The sequence below is a fragment of the Mustela putorius genome, unplaced genomic scaffold (genome assembly GCF_011764305.1).
Source record: "Mustela putorius furo isolate JIRA1106 unplaced genomic scaffold, ASM1176430v1.1 tig00000682_pilon_pilon_pilon, whole genome shotgun sequence".
NCBI classification, from domain to species: Eukaryota; Metazoa; Chordata; class Mammalia; order Carnivora; family Mustelidae; genus Mustela; species Mustela putorius.
In genome coordinates this window covers 1,561,499-1,580,455 of record NW_025421443.1, presented here as the reverse complement: position 1 = coordinate 1,580,455, position 18,957 = coordinate 1,561,499, and the positions used below count along the sequence as shown (strand labels likewise).

General features: G+C 41.4%; 1 protein-coding gene across 1 annotated transcript in view; it reads right to left on the bottom strand.

The window, feature by feature from the left end:
- Nucleotides 1–385: 385 nt before the first annotated feature.
- GALNTL6 (polypeptide N-acetylgalactosaminyltransferase like 6) overlaps nt 386–18,957 on the bottom strand; it is a 1,243,223-nt gene continuing 1,224,651 nt past the window's right edge. Inside the window, exons 12-13 of the mRNA XM_004766106.2 lie at nt 18,778–18,927; nt 386–1,653 (exon numbers count right to left, since the gene is read on the bottom strand). Coding sequence (XP_004766163.1) covers nt 1,486–1,653; nt 18,778–18,927 — 318 coding nt within the window. The 3' untranslated portion in view covers nt 386–1,485. The remainder of the gene's footprint in view (nt 1,654–18,777; nt 18,928–18,957) is intronic.

Genomic DNA, 18,957 nt, shown 5'->3' with positions numbered 1-18,957 from the left:
ATTTGGAAAAACAAAAGGATTGCATTCTAAGAGTCTTCCCAGTTCTAATATCCAATGCTTCTCTATCCAGGACAACAGATACATGCTGATTAACAGAAAAACAAAGCTAAATGGGAACAACAAAATCAAAATAAAACCTTTTTCTATCTGAAAAACCTTGAAAAATGTATAACACACATAGCCCTTTCGTGTAAAGACCCATCCAGATTCCTGTATATTCTTCTCCCATCCTTGTAATTATTGAAAATTTAAAAAAAAAGTCTTTTAAGGATTACATGTTCCATTTAGTTTTATAATCATTCCTCTCGTCACCCCTAAAGTATTGTCTCATTAACAGAAAATGATGTCAGAAGCAGTTTATTAATGGAAATTCTTTCTGTGAGCTTCCAAGTAAAACAAAAACATCATTAATATCAGCAATATAAAACAAACAAATTTAAAAACCCCGAAGCCAAACAAATGAAACCACGTGTCTGTCCCCAGCACCGATCACACAGGATTGAAGCCAACCAAACCGTTTTCGCACATCACTTGGAGTGTAGATTTATTTGGATTTCAGGATCTCCTAAACAAATTACATCAACCTCACTCCATTTCCTTCCTTAATAAAAAGTATGACTGGACGAACATCAGACTTTTAAAATTCTAAAAGTAATAGAAAAGTAAAAATCGATTTCCTAGGGAAATCCCTCTCCTCGACCTTAAATGGTGTTGCTGCTTCTGTGAAATCTTTCTCTTTGGAGTAACTTGGTAGCATAGTTTTTGTTTCATGTTTGAACTGGATTCATCCAAGGGCACTGAATTAGAACTTCAGCTGATGTACGGAGCACGAGCCTTGATGAACGAGAAGTTACCTCTGATCTAAAAGGAAATGGGAATGAGAGAATGCAAACACTGGAGGTTTGTTGCAGTATGTAACTTGAGTTGTGACATCACAGGAGAACAGAACGGTATGAGCACTCTAAAATCATCTGCAGCACTTTTAAGGGTTAAACCTGCTTAACCCGTTCTTAGTCAGAGAATGGCACCAGAGAGGACAGCTCACCCCTTAAGTGTGGCTAGTTCTAAACCTGTGGTTTTCTCGGGTTTGTTGGAGCAGTCATGCACTCTATTTTCGCCCCCCTCCCACCCAGTTAATAGGATCCATTCATAGCTACTCACTACTGCAGGATTTGACCTGAGAAATGCTAGGATTTATTAACTCAGCAGTTGTTTGGAAAAGTCCTTAAATAATCTTTGCCCTTGGCCAGCAAGGGCACTGCTAGTCTCAAGTTCTCAGACGCAGCTGGTGAGGTTCTCGGCCAAGTTCTTCAGAGGCAGGAATTTCTGCAGGACAACCTACTTTGACGTGGCATTTACAAATCTTGAAACCAGGCTTCCTGGATCTAGGAAATGTTATTCCTGACTCCTTCGACCCAGATGCTGGCTGAAATTCAGTTTTTATAATCTGTAGGTAATCGCTCATTCTTCCCTCCTTCCTTTTTCCTAGGAGCTGGCGTGGTGGTTAAATTGTTCTAAAACAGTCATATTAATATGTTCAAAAATCCACTGCTGAGTCTCAGAGAGAGGGTCACATCTGGCCATGAAAATCTTCTTCTCTGCGGGGTTGCAGTCCATGCAGCTGTTGCTCACAGAATGGAATAATGTTCTGTCCTGGAGGGATCAGAAAGAAAAGAAAGGCCTGACATAATATATGAGCGGTTAGAACCCAAAATACACAGAGGAAGTAAAATGTCCCTGTGTATATTTCAGTATATACCCAGGGTGTGAAAAGGAGACCATCTCCCAAATCAAACAATAGCAGTTTGATAACCACGTGGAGAACAGGGTCCCAGGGCCTGCAGGCTGATGTGGAGACTCCAAGCAGGCTCAACTGGGAACAGAGAATTCATTCCTTCACGGCTGTTTTAAAAAAGCAATCCATGCACTTCCTACTCTGTAGTAAGCATTTTGCTACATGCTTGGGTTTTAAAGATACTACCGGTATGGAAGGTTGCTGACCAACTAGCTAATAATGTAGCTATCTGGGGAGAGGCACATTTACAAAGATGGTAATTCTGTCCCTAGCAAACAGCAACAGGTGGGTCCGCATGCAACTCACACACACACACACACACACACCCACAGGAACCCACCCATGCCTTTCACAGCCTGGACTGACTGTCATTCACTGAGTCTGACCCGACTAGATTAGAAGAAGAGGAGTTTCCCTTCCCTTGTATGGAGCCTCTAATGGGACAAAGAAGTACAAGAAGAAACAGGTGCTCAGTTGCCCTCTTCAGAACTTATAGGGACAGAGATTGCTGGTGCACAGGCCCTATCTCCATGTACAAACTCAAATTTCTTAGCTCTGAAGCTTCGGCATCTCCTCCAATCTCCCTTATGGCCATTACAGCTCTTCTGTGGTGCAACTCTCATTGTTTCCCATAAAAGGGAGGAGGCAGCATTCACTTAAAAAAAAAAAAAGGGTACCTAAGTATGCGGTAAAACAAACAGTTCTGTGAGAGAAAGGTACTATCAGGGCACAAAGCTTACATGGAGGTGACAGAGCTCACTATCTGAATCGACTTGAACACACCCCTCTTTTTTTTTTTTTTTTTTTTTTTAAAGGAATCTCTATGTCCAGCATGGGTTTCAAACTCATGCCCCCGGGATCAAAAGTAAGACACTCTTCCAACTGAGCCAACCAGGGGCCCCAACGCACACCTCTTCTTACTATTTAAGTAGAGAAAAGGAAGTTCATGTAAAGAGAAAAAAAAAAATCTTTCCTTAACTGGTAACAAAGCCTTTGTTTCTTACAGCGGCTATGCAAAAAAAAAATTGCCAAGAACACGTGAAAAGCGTTCTCAAATCAATTTTTGAATTTCGGGGCCAAATACTGTTTTTTAGGAAACGTTCAGAGGTTCTGATTATTTTCTTTAACTGAGGAATACTTGACTCACAATGCTTTTACAATGACAGAGTTTCTCAGGCAGCCAGTGTAAATATTTCTGGGTTGTTCTGGATGTTAGGACTCCATCAACCAATATTTAATGTCCTTTTAGGATCCGGATGTTTGCACAGTTACGCAGTGGGTGAAGGAAGAATAAGGAAGGAGAAAGGCAGTGCCTGCAATTTAGTGCTTGTCTCTGTTTAATGTAAACAGAGAGCTCTGCCTCATACAAAGGCTCACTTTTCTCTTTTGTTTTCTTAAATTTCCGGGGCTGATTGCGGATTTTCCTTTCTTTCCTCAAAGAAGTGTCCTTCCTCTTTTCTTCACCTGGGGCTTCGAGACCTTGGCTGCTGTTCAACCCCAGGGGAAGCTCTGAGGAACTCCCTCTGGGTGCGGCCAGCAGAGTCCAGAAGAGAGGCTAGCCTACTCCGCCCCTCACCCCATGCACCCTTTCCTCTCAGGTGAAACTCACACATAGAGACCCCTCCTCACAGCCGTGCCGGTCCTCTGGGCTGCGGTCTCTTTTGTGCCCACCCTCTTGCTTCCCAGCATCATCTTTCATGCTTAGTCCTCTGCCCCTAACTTATACCCATTTAGCTACAAGGTATATTTAAATCAGCTTTTCAAAGAGCCTTCCTAAGCTATTTGATTCCTGAAAATTCTATGTGACCTACTAAATGCTAATTCACTTTGTTCCACCTACGTCTCCTTCTTTTTTTCCCTTACTTCTCTGTATTTCCTTCTATTCTTTCCCTTTGTCAGTCGCTCAAGTGGGGACCTTGTATGCTCGCAGTTTCTCCCCCAAAGCACATATTTCTATGAAAGCTAAAAAAAAAAAAAAAAAAAAAAAAAAAAAAAAAAAAAAAAAAAAAAAGAGAGAGAGAGAGAGAGAGAGAGAGAGAGAGAGAGAGAAAAGAAAGGAGTAGAACGTGTTTCTGTTCTCTTCCCTTCGTGAGCTTGTACGGGTGCAAAAGCCAAACCGGATTTTCTGAACATTATCTGCTGAGCTATAAGGTGATCGTATTTCCCCCAGCCCCAAGTTGGGACACAGGCTCTGACAAATACAGGTGTATGCAAGAGGACAAGGACAGGATATGCAAATTCATCACCGCCCTGAAAAATCCAGAATATGTTTTCTGTTATTGTACTTGGTACTCTCAAAGAAGCTGAAAGTTAAATTCCCTTAATCTGTCGACGGCTGAGAAGCTCCACCAGTAAAATGAGAGGGTGGGTAAGATTAATCTGTAAGGCCTCTCCTGGCCATAAAATTGAACGAACCTTTTATTCCAAAGTTCACTGCTGACTGACAGAGACAAATGACGGGGCATCCAACTAGAGACTACTGACAATACTCAGATTGACAGATTGATCATTCTTTGGTTATAGACTGAGCTCTGTTCACCCTTGTCCTTGCGGGTGTCCACCAGGTCCTACAGGTGAAGCTTCTGGAGGCCCTGTCAGCCTCCCCAGAGCATGCATTCTCCACTTTTGACCTTGGGGGCCACGTACATTGCTATCTTTGTAACTTTCTACTCAGCTAAGCTTTTGGATTACTAAGTGTCTTTACTGATGGCTTTCCTGGCTGGAATTAAGTCAGTGGACCGAGCAATCATTCGTCAGTACGGTCTCTCGTTCTAAGACAGCCCTTTGTTCCCCTGCCCTCCATCTTATGACAAGAGTTGGCTATAACGGAATCGAATACAGGTCTCCCCCGCTTTGGAATAGGCTTCTGGGAGCTTTGGCAAGCCTGCTGTTCCATAACCGTCCCCCTTAAAGGGGCCATTTGACTGGACTGTTCCCTGTTCAGTCCTGAGAGGAAAGCAGAGCATGTGCCCTGGTTGTTCACAGCATGATACGGCAAACTGTACCTCTCTTGTCTCCTCTCCCACCTTCCCTGCCTGCTTCCTTCCTTGTCGTTCCTGTTTTGGTTTTGCCTCAGAAAATGAGAAATTTTTTTTTTAAAGATTTATTTATGTATTTATTTGACAGAGAGAAATCACAAGTAGACAGAGAGGCAGCCAGAGAGAGAGAGAGAGAGGGAAGCAGGCTCCCTGCTGAGCAGAGAGCCCGATGCAGGACTCGATCCCTGGACCCTGAGATCATGACCTGAGCCGAAGGCAGCGGCTTAATCCACTGAGCCACCCAGGCGCCCCAGAAAATGAGAAATTCTTGAGCGGGAAATGGAAAAGTTCAGATCCAGGGTTGGAGAACTGCCCTTCCTAATCCAATCAGGTCAGACTGAATGCCCAGTTCTGGCCAGTCCAGGCTGTTAAAGGCATGGGTGGGACTTTTCAGGGACCTCATTGAAAGGGACCCCTTCCTGAAACCAGCCAGCGATTTGATTGGCATCTCTGTGACACTCGTCGCCCGACACTAAATTCGATTAGATTCCATACTTCTCCAGCGTCTGAGCTTTGAAGGCCTGGGTATGTTTGTAGAAAGCATTCCACACCGTGTGCAAGGTAATAAAAGAACAAACCACCGAGATGCAAAGACAATACAGTAAGTGTGTGAGTTCACAATGTGTAGAAAGAGGACTCTGAGAATAGAACTGGCACACGGTGGGAGAGAGGGCAGCCTGTGCTGGGTCAGAGGCTGGGGTTTTGTTCTGCACAGGCTTTGGATCAAATTCCAGTCATATCATGTCCTTGCTGTGTGACCTTGGGCAGTATTTAATTCTCTGAACTCCAACTTCTTCATCCGTAAAATATAGATAATAATGATCCTACATGAGTTTGGTGTGAGGATGAAATGAGTTTTAATACATGTAAAATCGCTGGCACAATGTCCTACATATAATAAGTACTTCCGCTCTGTATCTTCCCTTAATTTATTTTTAGTCAGGGAGCATCCCCAATTCTAAAAATCAGAACGTACAAACCATCTGGTCCGAGACCAGCTATTCAAGACCAAATTGCATTCTCTGAAATCCTGGCAAAATAGAATGTGCAAAAATTAGTTCCTGCCTCAGCCCGTCATCCAAATTGACATACTTCCATTTTAAGCAAAAGGATTTATGGAACAAAGGTGATGTATGGCTCGGGAATTAGTTCTTTCATGTAATTATGATCAGAGTTTATATATGATTCCTATGTTTCAGTCCTTTGCCTGAAATACAACACTTTCAGGTCAGAATTCAATACATATTTATTGAATGCCTTTTATTTTCTGGTATGTATTAGAAGAACAGGCTAGAAAGATGAGCTGAGATGCATCTCCTGACCCAGGAAGAGGGGGACACCAAGAGGTAAACAAGAAATGTATGAAATAAAAAAGTGTCAATGAGACTGTGAATGAGGAAGAGTAAAATGTGTGAGGGTATTTCAGATGCGAGAGGAACATGGGGAAAGAGAGATGTGATTGCTCGTGTATTTATGCATTTGATTTATTCAGCAAAAATTTATTTGGGACTCACTATTTATTAGGCACTGTTTTAGGTAGATAGGATATTTCAGTGAACTTCACAGGACAATCCCCGCTCCTGCCCCACCCTCCTGGAACTTTCATGCTAGAGGCAGGGTAGGGGTGAGGCAGTGGGGCACAGACAATGGGCATAATAGGTTATGCAAATTTAAAGATTTTTATTTATTTATTTGACAGACAGAGATCACAAGTAGGCAGAGAGGCAGGCAGAGACAGAGAGAATGGGAAGCAGGCTCCCCGCTGAGCAGAGAGCCCGATGTAGGGCTCGATGAAGGGCTCCATCTCAGGAACCTGGGATCGTGACCTGAGCCGAAGGCAGAGGCTTTAACCCACTGAGCCACCCAGGCGCCCCAGGTTATGCAAACTTAAATAGGGCAGCAAGGGTGCACCTCATGAGAAGGTGACAAGGGTAGTCTTGAAGAAGGTAAAGGAATTGGCCATGCCAATATCTGGGGAAGAGAGTTCCAGACAGACCGGCTGGTGCAAAAAGCATTAAGCAGGAACACCCCCTGAGGGGTTAGAGAGTTAGAGGAATGGCAGGGGGACTGGGTAGGGGAGAGAGTGGGAAGAGATATGTCAGACGTAATGGGGAGCTAGCTCATGTGCTGGGGACCAGCAAGTCATTTGGTGCGACTAGATCACAACGAGCAAGATGTGATAGCCAAGACATATCGTTCAGGGACTGGGGTACATCGCTAATTTTTTTTTTTTTTTTTTTTTTTTAGAAAATTTTCCTGCGTTTGGGAGGTGGCCACTGAAAGATTTAAAAAAGGGCGTCACAGAATCCATATTTTGGGTGGAGGTTGCTAGTGGCAGAGAGGAGGATGGAGTGGGGGTGGGGAGGCATTGGACTCTGGCCAAGAGCATAGAGCGAGGCCACTGCAACCAAACAGACTGAAGCTGGCAAAAGCAAAACCCAAAGCCGGAGGTTAGGGGGCTGAGTTGGGGGTGGCCCGAGAAGTGATCGGAGAGCTAGCTGTTTGAGAAGTCAGTGTAGAGAACATTCTGATGAATGGCACGTGGGGATTAACGTGGGGGAAGAAGGGAAGGAAAAGCAGGCTTGAGGCAGGAAATGCAGAGAGAGGAACAGGATGAGGCAGCGGGGGAGGATCGTGATTTCTGTTTCCGGTGTAAGGAGTTGGGGGTAGGGATGAACCATTCAGGTGCAGATGCCCAGTAAGCAGTTGGACATAGGTTGGACTGGAGGATAGGTCTTGTGTGCATAGTGGGGGGAACGGAGTTACTCCCTTCCACTGATATTCATTTCTGGGTAACATATATTGAAAGAGAACACTGTTGTGAGAGAGTTCCTTCCTGTCCAATGCCATTGATGTCTAATACGGGTATTTCTAGTTTTGTTTTGTTGTTTTGTTTTGTTTTTCCCCCTTTCTCTTTTAATGCAGGGCTCAAACTCACAACCCTGGGATCAAGACCTGAGCTGAGACCAAGAGTCAGGTGCTTCACCGACTGAGCCACCAAGGTGCCCCAAATTACTGCTAGTTTTTAATCCCAGGTTTATTCCTGACAATAATCTCTGATGGTCTCTTCATTTGTCAGTGAGATAGGTGTCCCCGCTGCAGAAGGAATGGAGTGGAGTGGGGAAAAGTGGGACGAGATAAGATTTAGAATATCTGCCTTCCCATCTCAGTGTTGTGGAGAACAAGGTTGGTCTGTGAATGTCCTTTGTGTTCTAGAAGAAAGACAAATTAGGTAGTTTTTTTCCTGCCTATTTTTACTGTTGGCATCTGGGAGAATGCAAATAATACCTTGATAGGCATAACAGGGACAAAGCAGTCTTACTGTCTCTCCTTTTCCATTTTCTCTTTGACAGGTAGAATTCCTCACAGGAGGAGAAAATTGGTCTTCTTGCATCAGTGGCTAATTTGGCCAATCAGAAATAATGTTTCTTAATGTCCTGATAGAGTCCCTTGGTGTGTGCGCTGAGACGGTGCCAGTCACAGCAGCCCTTCAACCGTGACTCCTTGCTCTCTTGGTTGGCTTTTCTGAGTTACAGTCAAGTGATGTACATGAGTGTATTCTTAATTCTCCTGATAGTAGCCAGAATTATTAAAACATCTAATCTGATTATATCCCTGCTCTTCAAACCATTCAAAGTCTTCCTGGTCCCTTAGCTAAATTCTCAGCATGGCCAGCAAGGTCTTGCATGGTCCTCTCCCTGGCCAGATGTCTGGTCTTAGAGTTGATCATTTTCTACACACTCACACCTTCCAACTGGCTTGTCTCTGTTTTTCCAAGAAAACCAAAATCTTGCCTACCTCAGGGCCTTTGCACAAGCTGATACTTTATCTGGGGTCTTTTTCTCTGTTACTTCCTTCAGTTACCTAATTCCTACTCATTTTTAGATCTCCATTTAGATATTAGCTTGTCAGAGAAGTCTTGCCTACTTCTCTTACTGGGTAGAGCCCAGTGTTTTGTGTTCTCATATTATCCTGCAACTTAATTTATTTAATTATTTTTGTCTGTCTCCCCACTAGACTGAAAACTCTAAGAGTAGAGAAAACACATCTGCTCCATAGCTTGTTTCCATCTGTCCATAACTCTTTATCTCCCTGAAGTAAACCTTTTGGGAGTCATATGAACATAATAATAATAGCTTCTATTTATTGAGTATGAGTCTCTGTGTCTGGCAGTGCTAAGTATTCTATGTAGATTTTTCCATTTTATCCACGTAAACCACATAAGCAATCTGAAGGGATAGTGAATGTTGACAAATAACAAGCTGGGTTCATTAGTTTATTTATTCAATAAATATTAATTAAGCACCAATTATATGCCAACCAGTGTTTTAGGTGCCAAATGAAAGAAAAAAAGAAAGCGGAGAAAAACCTCTGTTCTTGTGGAATTTACAGTTTAATACCTAGCTATAGCTAAGTAACTAAAATGGTACAAAAATGTACAACATAGAAATACAACTAATTAGCCCATCTTTTCCTATACGTAAACTTTCTTGAAGAGCAAAGATCAAATCGGAAGATAGTTTGTTGAACACATAGTCTGCAATAATTAACGGTAACTGAACTCTGAAGTGCTGTATACTAGGTAAATTTAAGTTTTATTTAAGCATTACAACAATCCTCTAAGATAGATACTATTATTATTCTCACTTTATGAATGAGGAAACCAAAGTGCTTAGTAAGGAACTTTTTCAAGATCCCAGAGCCAGGAACCAGATGGGAGCCAGAATGCCAACCTTCGATCTCACAGGACCCAGAGCCTCTACTCTTGACCTCTAAGTTATGCTTTATAGTCCTTCTTGGCTGAACCAATCAGCCATCCTATTCCACTGCTACCCCTGCTCATTAGCAACTATTAATTTAAATGTAAATACTAACTGAAATTGTTTACAGTTCTTACTACCAAGATTCTTTTCTGTTAGTCTAAATCTTGGCAGGTGTTTATTTCAGGAAGCCTTTACCCTTGCGTTAGAGCCTGGGATAGCCCACGATGGAGGCTTTCTTGTTCTGAGTGACCAGGGAATGGCAGTTAGACTTGTTAGGATAGTCTGAATAGGTAGTAATATTCCTAAGTTACTCAGAAACAACAAAAGTTAAAAGGTGAGACATACAAATAAAAACAGGATGGGAAGCTAACACTATGGAAAAGGTAGTGTTGGGGCGCCTGGGTGGCTCAGTGGGTTAAAGCCTCTGCCTTCGGCTCAGGTCATGATCCCAGGGTCCTGGGATCGAGCCCCTGCTCAGCAGTGAGCCTCCTTCCCCCTCTCACTCTCTGCCTGCCTCTCTGCCTACTTGTGATCTCTGTCTCTCAAAGAAATAAATAAGATCTTTAAAAAAAAAAAAAGAAAAAGAAAAGGTAGTGTCATTGCTCTACTGAATGTATTTCCCTCTTGGGTATTGACCTCCTTCTTGGTTGACTCTTTCATTTGAAATGAAGATCAAAACTTCTTAGGGTACAAGGACTTAAGTCTCCTATTACACATGAGAGTAGGATGTAGACATTGTGCATATTATTGTCAGCAAGGTAATTGAAAAGCTCCTCTTTGCTCTCTTTTGGGAGAGCTGGAGAAATGTGGGCTAGAGGAAATAACTACTAGGTAAATTTGTATCTGGTTGAATAACTTCATCCAAGTGATGCTTGTTAATGGATCAGTGTCATCTCTGTTATATGACAGAGAACTCAGTTCTTGGCCTTGTGCCCTGGGGTCCACAACTTAGATGAAGGCCTGAAGGCAGGCAGATCCAATTCTTGCATGGAACAAAACTCATCTGATGGCCAGTAAGTTAGATCAAAGAGTCAAAACCCAGGCTGACGTAAACCTGGTGACATGAAATGTAATAGAAGCAAATGGAGAGCTACACAGTATAAAAGATGAATTATACAGGTAGAAGACCGTGGAGATGTACTTGTGAAGCAAAATGAGAAAAAGACTTGAGTTTTTATACTGAAAATTCATTAAAAAGCAAAGCATGTAAAGTTAAGATAGAAAATCAATCAACTCAATCATAACAAAGAATACTAGAAACAGATCTTACTTCCTTTGATCAGAACACACCTAGAATATTGTGTTCTGTTCTGGGTAACATGACACTTTCTAGAACTATTTGGAGTATGTTAAGAGTGAGTGTCCAGGAAGTTGAGGTAGGTGCAAATTAAGTCATGAAGAATAGTGACAGAAAATTGGACCATTTAACCAGAAAGAAAGAGCAAAGATAGGGCAAGCATTGTTCAAATATTTGGGATCTGTATTCAGTGAAATGGATTAAATTTTATCTGTGTGGTCTCAAAGGCAGGGAAGAACTTTCTAATACTTGGGACTGTCCAGAAATGAATGAGCTGAACTGGGATACTGTGACTGCCTAAGTATGACTACGAGTCCAGGATTTTGTAGGGGGCTTTGTATATCATAACCCAAGTTGAAATACATGCCTTTTGATTCAGCTCTTTTTATGTACTTTTCTCAGTTTTGTTCCTAAATCAATAACTAACCAGAACACGTTAAAAATAAGAATCTTGTGGCCTTCCATCTGGCATCTTTGTGGACCAGCAGGATTTAACGAGCTGGGAGGGCAAAGCCCTGGCATATATCACAAGTCACAATAAATAGTCGAATGTAGGCACATGCCAAGAATTCTGCCCACTCACTTTTTAAATTAATGTGACTGTTGTAATGTTATCAATTTAGCCTGAAAGGAAACTTCTTATCTGTATTTCCTGTTTGATGTTATTTTTAAGCCCTTTCTTGTAGCAGTTAAACTACAAGAACACCCCAGGGAGCAACTAAGAATAGTAATTTAAACCTTTCACTTTTGGTCTTTGGCGAGGCTGTGTATGTGGTTCTGAGAGCCGCCCACCCCCCTAAAAAAGTGCTAAGTCTTTTTTTTCTCTTTCTTTCTAACTGAAGCATAGTTAATGCGCAATTTATATTGGTTTCAGGTTACAACATAGTGATTCAACAACTCTATACCTTAGTTTATTAGGATACCGTTGACTGTTTTCCCTATATTGTCCCCCTGGCTTAGTCATTCCATCATGGGAAATCTTATTTCTATTTCTATTTCTAATCTAAATCTATTCACTTCCTTTCACCCACTTTGCCCATCCCTCACCCCCTCCTCTCTGGTAATCATCAGTTTCTTCTCTGTATTTATGGGTCTGTGTCTGCTTTTTGGGGGGTTGTTGTTCCTTTGTTTTTAGATTCCACATATAAGTGAAATCACATGGTATTTGTCTTTCACTGGCTGGCTTATTTCACTTAGCAGTATACCCACCAGGCCCATGTCTGTTGTTGCAAATGGCAAGATCGCATCCTTTTTTATAGCCAAGTAATATTCCATTACATATTAGGTCAGCTATATATGACATCTTTTTTATTCACTCATCTATTAATGGACATTTGGGTTGCTTCCATGAGATATGTTAAATTTTATCCAGCACAAACTTGGGGTTCATGAAGGAGAAGATCATATCAATAACTGAACCCAGTAGCTCTTTTTTTTTTTTTGAAGATTTTATTTATTTATTTGACAGAGACCCAGAGAGAGAGGGAACACAGAGCAGAGGGAGTGGGAAAAGGAGAAGCAGGCTCCCCGCTGAGCAGGGAGCCTGATATGGGGCTCGATCCAGGACCCTGGGATCATGACCTGTGCTGAAGGCAGATGCTTAACAATCAAGCCACCCAAACCCAGTAGTTCTTTAAGCCATTTAGAAATTTATTTAGGATCGTCTATATATTAGACATTAAAAAGGCCATACAGAAATAAAAGAAAAAGTTCCTGCCCTCAGGTAGTTGATATCTATAAAAAGAGACTAACTATGTAGAACATAATGTTCCTCATACAAAAGAAAAAACAAAATGGTACCAGAATACAAATGGGGGGGGGCAAAGTCCAACTAAAGAAGGAGGAAGGAGTCTGGTAAAGAAAGTAGATAAACATTGGACCTAGAAAAGGGATTCTTCATCTGGCTGCCCATGAGAATGTTTTAGGAACCTTCAAAAAATACCAGTACCCAGGGCTCACCTTCTAGAGAGCCCCAGTCAGGCTCACCTTATGTCAATAGCATATCGCCTTAAATGGACCTTTACAAAGTCTTGGAAACTGTTGCTTTTATAATGTTTGATATTTGTTCTTTCCCTTGGTCACATTTTCTTGGCTTTTCTTGGCTCTTTCCTTTCCCTATACATTTCAGGATCAGTTGATCAGTTTCCATAAATACACTTTCTGGGGTTTGGACTAATTTTGCATTAAATGTATATACCTTTTTGAGAACTATTAACCTTGCAATATTGAGTCTTATCCTTGAACATGATGGATTCCTAAGCTTTTAATTCTGCTTAGGGATGTTCTGTAGCTTTCTGTGTAAAGGTCTTTCCCCTCTGTGGTGATGTGGATTTTCACCTCTGCTGTGAGTTATTTTGCTGTTCATGGTGATCAATTTCATTTTCTATTTTTTGGTTGCTGGTATATAGACATTTGTTTTTCTTATATTTGCCATGTATCCAGGACTAGTCTTATTACTTTTAATAGGGTGAATGCATAATCTTTTGGATTGTCTATATAATATTTCATCTGTAAATTGACTGTTTCATTTGTTCCTTTCCAATTCTCATAGCTTTTAATTTCTTACGCTTGCCTGATTACTCTGGGTAGGTGGCCCTGTACTATATAAAACAGAAGTGATGATAGGAAACATTATATGTTATTCCTATTCCCTGGAGGAAATTTTTCAATTTCTGTTGCTATCTCCATGTGGCAGGAAAAAATGTCTTTTTAATAAATGGTGATTGATCAATTGGATATAAATATGAAAAAGGAATCAACCCCATATTACAGTGCATGCATAAAATATTTCATGGGATTCTATACCAAAAGAGAGGATTACACAATAAATCTTCCAAAGAAGACTATCTTCATGACTTTGGTATGGAGCAAAGATCTCCTAAAGAGAACACAAAAGACACTAATCATAAAGAATAGCTCTTCCTCAAGATATTCTGTAGAGAAAAAAGGAAAGACGTCAACTAGAATAAGATACTTACAATATGTACGTTTAACAAAGCACTTGTATGTATGTATGTATCTATCTATCCAAAAATCTGTAAGGAAAAACTAGACAACACATGTTAAAAAATGGTCAAAAGACTTACTAGGTCCTTCCCAAAGAAGATATCCAAAACAGCTAGCAAGCATGTGCTGTCACTCTATAGCCACAAAATGAAAAGAGGAAAAGAAAAAGAAACAATGCCAAGAGTTAACAAAAATGTGGGGCAAATGGATTCTCACATTGCAGCTGTACCCTGCCCGTCACTCTTCAAGCCTCAACAATTCAGTGCATGCTGGCCCAACCCCAGTGGTTGGCCACTGTGTCTCACTCCGTAAGGGCTTTCTCTGGTCCCAAGAACAGTTTTGTCTACGGGGCACAGCCCAGAGATGTCAGAGGATAAACCCCTTAGGAGTAATCTTAACCACAGGTAGACTAGCGTGGTCTATAGATAACCTAATTCTCTTGCTCTCTGATACATGCTCTATACAATTTCCTGACATCTGTAGTGGGATTGAGTTTTAATTGCCCACAGTAGTACTTGCTTTATAATTCACCCTTTATTGACTTCCTCTTTCATTTACCCACATCCTACCAAGATTTTGGTGGGCCATCTCCCAAATAAAACCCCTCAAATTCTCACTTCATGTATACGTCTAAAGAAACCCAAACCAAGATATATATTATACTCCAGTAAAACTTATTTCAAAGGAAAGGGGCATGGGAGATAGTTCTTAATTTGGGGAGGGGGAGGGGTGGGAAACAATGGTTAATATTGCTTAGGATAGGTTGCTGGAGTTGTGTGGTCTAGCAGGATGCACCTGACCACTATTTTCCATGTAAAAATTGCATTTGTCACCCCCATAAATATAGATTTGGCCATGTGGTCAGAAATGGTGTATTTTTACATAGTTTAGCTCACTTAATTGTTATCCTGCTTATGTTGATAAGGAAGTTGAAAATCATAGATGAGATGTGAAATAATTTATTCAAGATCACATTACAGTTTTAGGATTAATTAGGATGTGAAAGGCTTGCTAGGAAATCATTATGCTGACTGGATTGTGAAGGGTCTAGGATAAGAATTGAGAGAAGGCACTTTATCTGCTACTTAGTGGGAAACGAAGTGAACTTATTAAACAAAGGAATGCAATGACCAGATTTTGTAGCAAATCCCTCTAACTTCAGGATGGAAGATGGGTTAGTGAGGGATGGGACAGGAGGCAGGATGACCCTTGAGATAGCTCTGAGAGTCATCCAGGGGTAAGACAGGAAAGGTAGCCAGTAGGGTCCAGGCTGTGGACATGGCAGAGAGGATAGATTTTTGAGATATGGGCTGGGATAGGGGATGTTCACAAGTCTTAGTGACTAATTAGATGTAAGGGTAGAAGAAGAGAGAAATAAGTTTTTTGTTTTGTATTAGTTGATAATTTAAATATTTTCATGGTCACCATCAGGTCATTGTTTTTGTAAGAGGAGTCCCCCTCGTGGTAAAAGGAAACCAGCAATGGGATTCTTTATCCTTGGTACTTGGTACTTGGAGCTTAGTACTCCGGGACACAATTGTATTACTGAACCTAGTTACAAGGCTATGAAATAGGGACACTCCCCCCCCCACCACCACCTTTAGTGGTTGCAATGACTGACATCTAAGAATAATTGAAAGCTGGGTGGTGGAGTTGGGGGCAATGGGTGTAGGTGGTCGAAAGGTACAATTTCCATTTATAAGAGGAGTAAGTTCTGGGAATGTATAGCATGGCGTGGTAATCATAGTTAATAATATCGTATATTTGAAAGTTGCTGACAGAGTAGATCTTAAAAGTTTTCATCACACAAAAAATTGTAACTATGTGAGGTGGTGGATGTATTAACCAAACTGATAGTTGTAGTCACTTTGCAACATATATATGTATGAATTTATTACATTGTACACCTTAAACGTACACAATGTTACATATGTTAATTGTATCTCAGTAAAGCTGGGAAATGACCCAAAAATCTTCCTGAAAAAAAAAAAAAAGAAGGTACATCTGAGAGCCAAGAGCTGCCAATGGATTCTAATAACAACCTTCACCCACTCAAGCAAAGCAGCTCTGGCCACCTTCCCTCTCCAAGAAATTGCCCTGTAGCTGGGAGGAGGGGTTGGTTGCTATCAGTGGTGCTGAATCCAAAAGGCATCGGGGAACTCTCCCAGGGAATACTGATCTGATTTCTTAAGAGTATCACGGAGGAAAGAGTAGAGTCTTTAAAGCCAGATGCACCTGAATCTGAATGTTGACTCTAGTGCAAACATGCTCCTATCGGTCTTCCTCTGTGAATTATACATAATAGTACCTATGGTTGTGAGGCTTGAGGCAATATGTGTAAAGCCCTAGCTCAGTGCCTCCTTTAACAGTTGGAGATGATGATCATGATGATTACCATCAGAGCTTAGGAGATGGCCCACTGCGGTCCTTTAGGCAATTAGGAGAGTCTTAGGGAGCCTGTTTATTCATGAATATGCTAATAAAAAGAGGGAGCTCCAAAGCTGACTCAAAAGATGCTGAACTCTCGGAAGTCCCCAGGGCCAAGTAGTGCATCTAAATAGACAAGGCAACACCCCAGAGAGACATCTCTGTGCTTTCTGTCTTTATGCCTTGGGAATAGCCCACAGAATAAACAAGCAGCGCTTTCAAGAAACAGGTGCATTTGAATAAGCCTGAGTCATCAACCAGAATGAGATATTTCAGAAACTTTCCATTTTGAGCCTTTGGCATGTTCCTGATTTTGTATAAATACCTTGCTTCTTATATAAATACACACTGAATGTAACCTTTTGCTAAGTAATGCAAGGCCAACTGCAACAGAATCATCTGAGAAAGGAGTCACAGCACACCTGAATCCAGTGGGTCTCTTTCACAAGTCCCTTAGGGTGCTGGGAAGGTTTAAAATGCTAAAGCTGTAAGAGTTACCTCTTGAAATCACCACAGTCAACTTTTTCTTCTCCAGGAGCTCTGTGTGCATGTGTGTTAGTTGGTTTTACCCATCTGTAAGCTTTTGTAAGCTCCCTAATGAAAACAACTGTATTTTCTTGGCTTAATTGTACATTATTGAGTGTTCTGTCTCTCATGCTACAAACGTGCAATAATGAGAAATGGTGTGTTCCTCAGGGACAACCAGCATGCTAGGCAAATGGTGAATCAGATATTTTATTGATTTGCCCAGAAAGGAACTTGTTAAGAGTCAGAATATAACCATAAAAACAAAACAAAACAAAACAACTTTCTTGGTGTATCTCACATAGATTGCAGCATATTGAATAATAAAAAGGGTTTGGCATGATTAATCATTTATGATGCAGTACGTAAGGAAAACAGGAGGATACAACTGGTCTTTTATACCTTTTCTAGACACAGAGCCACAATCTCAGAGGCTGTGGGGGGTGGTATATTCAGAGTCTGCCTTTGAGCATAGTTTTAGGTACCCAACCCTGAAAAGCGAATACCAGAAAGCTTATTAAGTGGGAGAACAAGTATGAAAACCAGTGGTCCCCCATATTGATTCTCTGTAGATTCTTCCCTTTAGCTTTCCGTAGTCAGGAGATGCTACATTTTGGGGCGCCTGGGTGGTTCATTTCATTAAGCCACTGCCTTTGGCTCAGGTCATGATCCTGGAATCCCAGGATAGAGTTCCGTGTTGGGCTCCCTGTTCAGTGGGGAGTCTGCTCCTGCCTCTGACCCTACCCCCCTCTCATGCACTCTCTCTCTCTCAAATAAATAAATAAAGTCTGTAAAAAAAAAAAAAAAAAAAGGAGGTACTAAGTTTTACCAGTCACAGGAGAGCCAAAGTGTGGCTTTGATTGACTTTATGATTAAAGTGTGGGTATGTGGGTTTCTGTATAATTTAGAAAGTCCTGCCCTAAAAACAAAACAAAAAAAAGCTGGAAAGAAATTTGTGTGGTATCCTGAAAAGTTATCAAAAGTTATCAAAAGATATTTTAAAATAAAAATTTAATTGCTCTTTATCAACTCAATAAAATATGATTTATATATTTGCTTTTGAACTATTTTTTTCTACCATTAAATGTTAACTTTGTAAGTTTTTAAACTTAAATTGTCCAAATAAATTCTCCTTAGTTATCCTTGGGCAGGGTTTTGGCCAAATTACAAACGGGTCAGTTTGTAGAAACGTCACAACAATTACTCCTACATGAGTGTGGACTGATGTAAATCTAGTTGTCTTAACACACACAGCTCCCAAGCAAATGAGACAGTTATAAATAAACGGATGTCTTAAGTGTGTGCATGTGTGTGGGTATAACTTGAGGTTCTTAAAAACTACACATGTGCACATTTGCTTATTGGGTACATGGTCTCCCCATTTGGTCGTTATCTGGCTAAGACTAGTCCCTTCACACAGAACAGTGCCTGTTCTGGCTAAAAGCCATCTTCCTTCCCTCCTCCCTCCCTCTCTCCCTTCCTTCCTTCTTTCCTAAAGATCTTATTTATTTGAGAACAAGTGAGAGAGAGAAAGCACAAGCAGAAGGGAGAGGTGGAAAAAGAGGGAGAAGCAGACTCCCCACCGAGGAGGGAGCCTGATGCGGGACTTGATCCCAGGACCCTGAGATCATGACCTGAGCCCAAGGCAGACCTTAACCGACAGAGCCACCCAAGCACCTTCAAAGTCATTTTTCAATCATAAGTGATTGTGATGAGTGTGCACAAGCAAAACCAAAAGCAATGCCCCTTCCAGCACACTGTGTCTTTTCCTTAATCTTTGCTGGTGGTCTGCAAATATCTGAGTCAAGTGCGTATGTACTTGTGTCTAGGTAACAGTGGAAATCAAAACAGTGCGCTAACAAACTTTTGAGTTGGAAAACCTTAAGCCCAGCAGTTTGAGAATGGCTGCAGTGAGCCACGTCTTACCTTTCTGTATCCCCAGAGCTGGTTCCCCTTCATGCCATGACAGTCATAGAGAGTGACCGCGCTGTTGTGCGAGATTGCATCGAAGCAGAATTTGCGGGTGTGCAATGGCTCACCAGGTCGAATGTCTTCTCTCCATCCAAAAGTAAAGAGCTAGCGAAAACAACAATAGCAGAAAAGCTA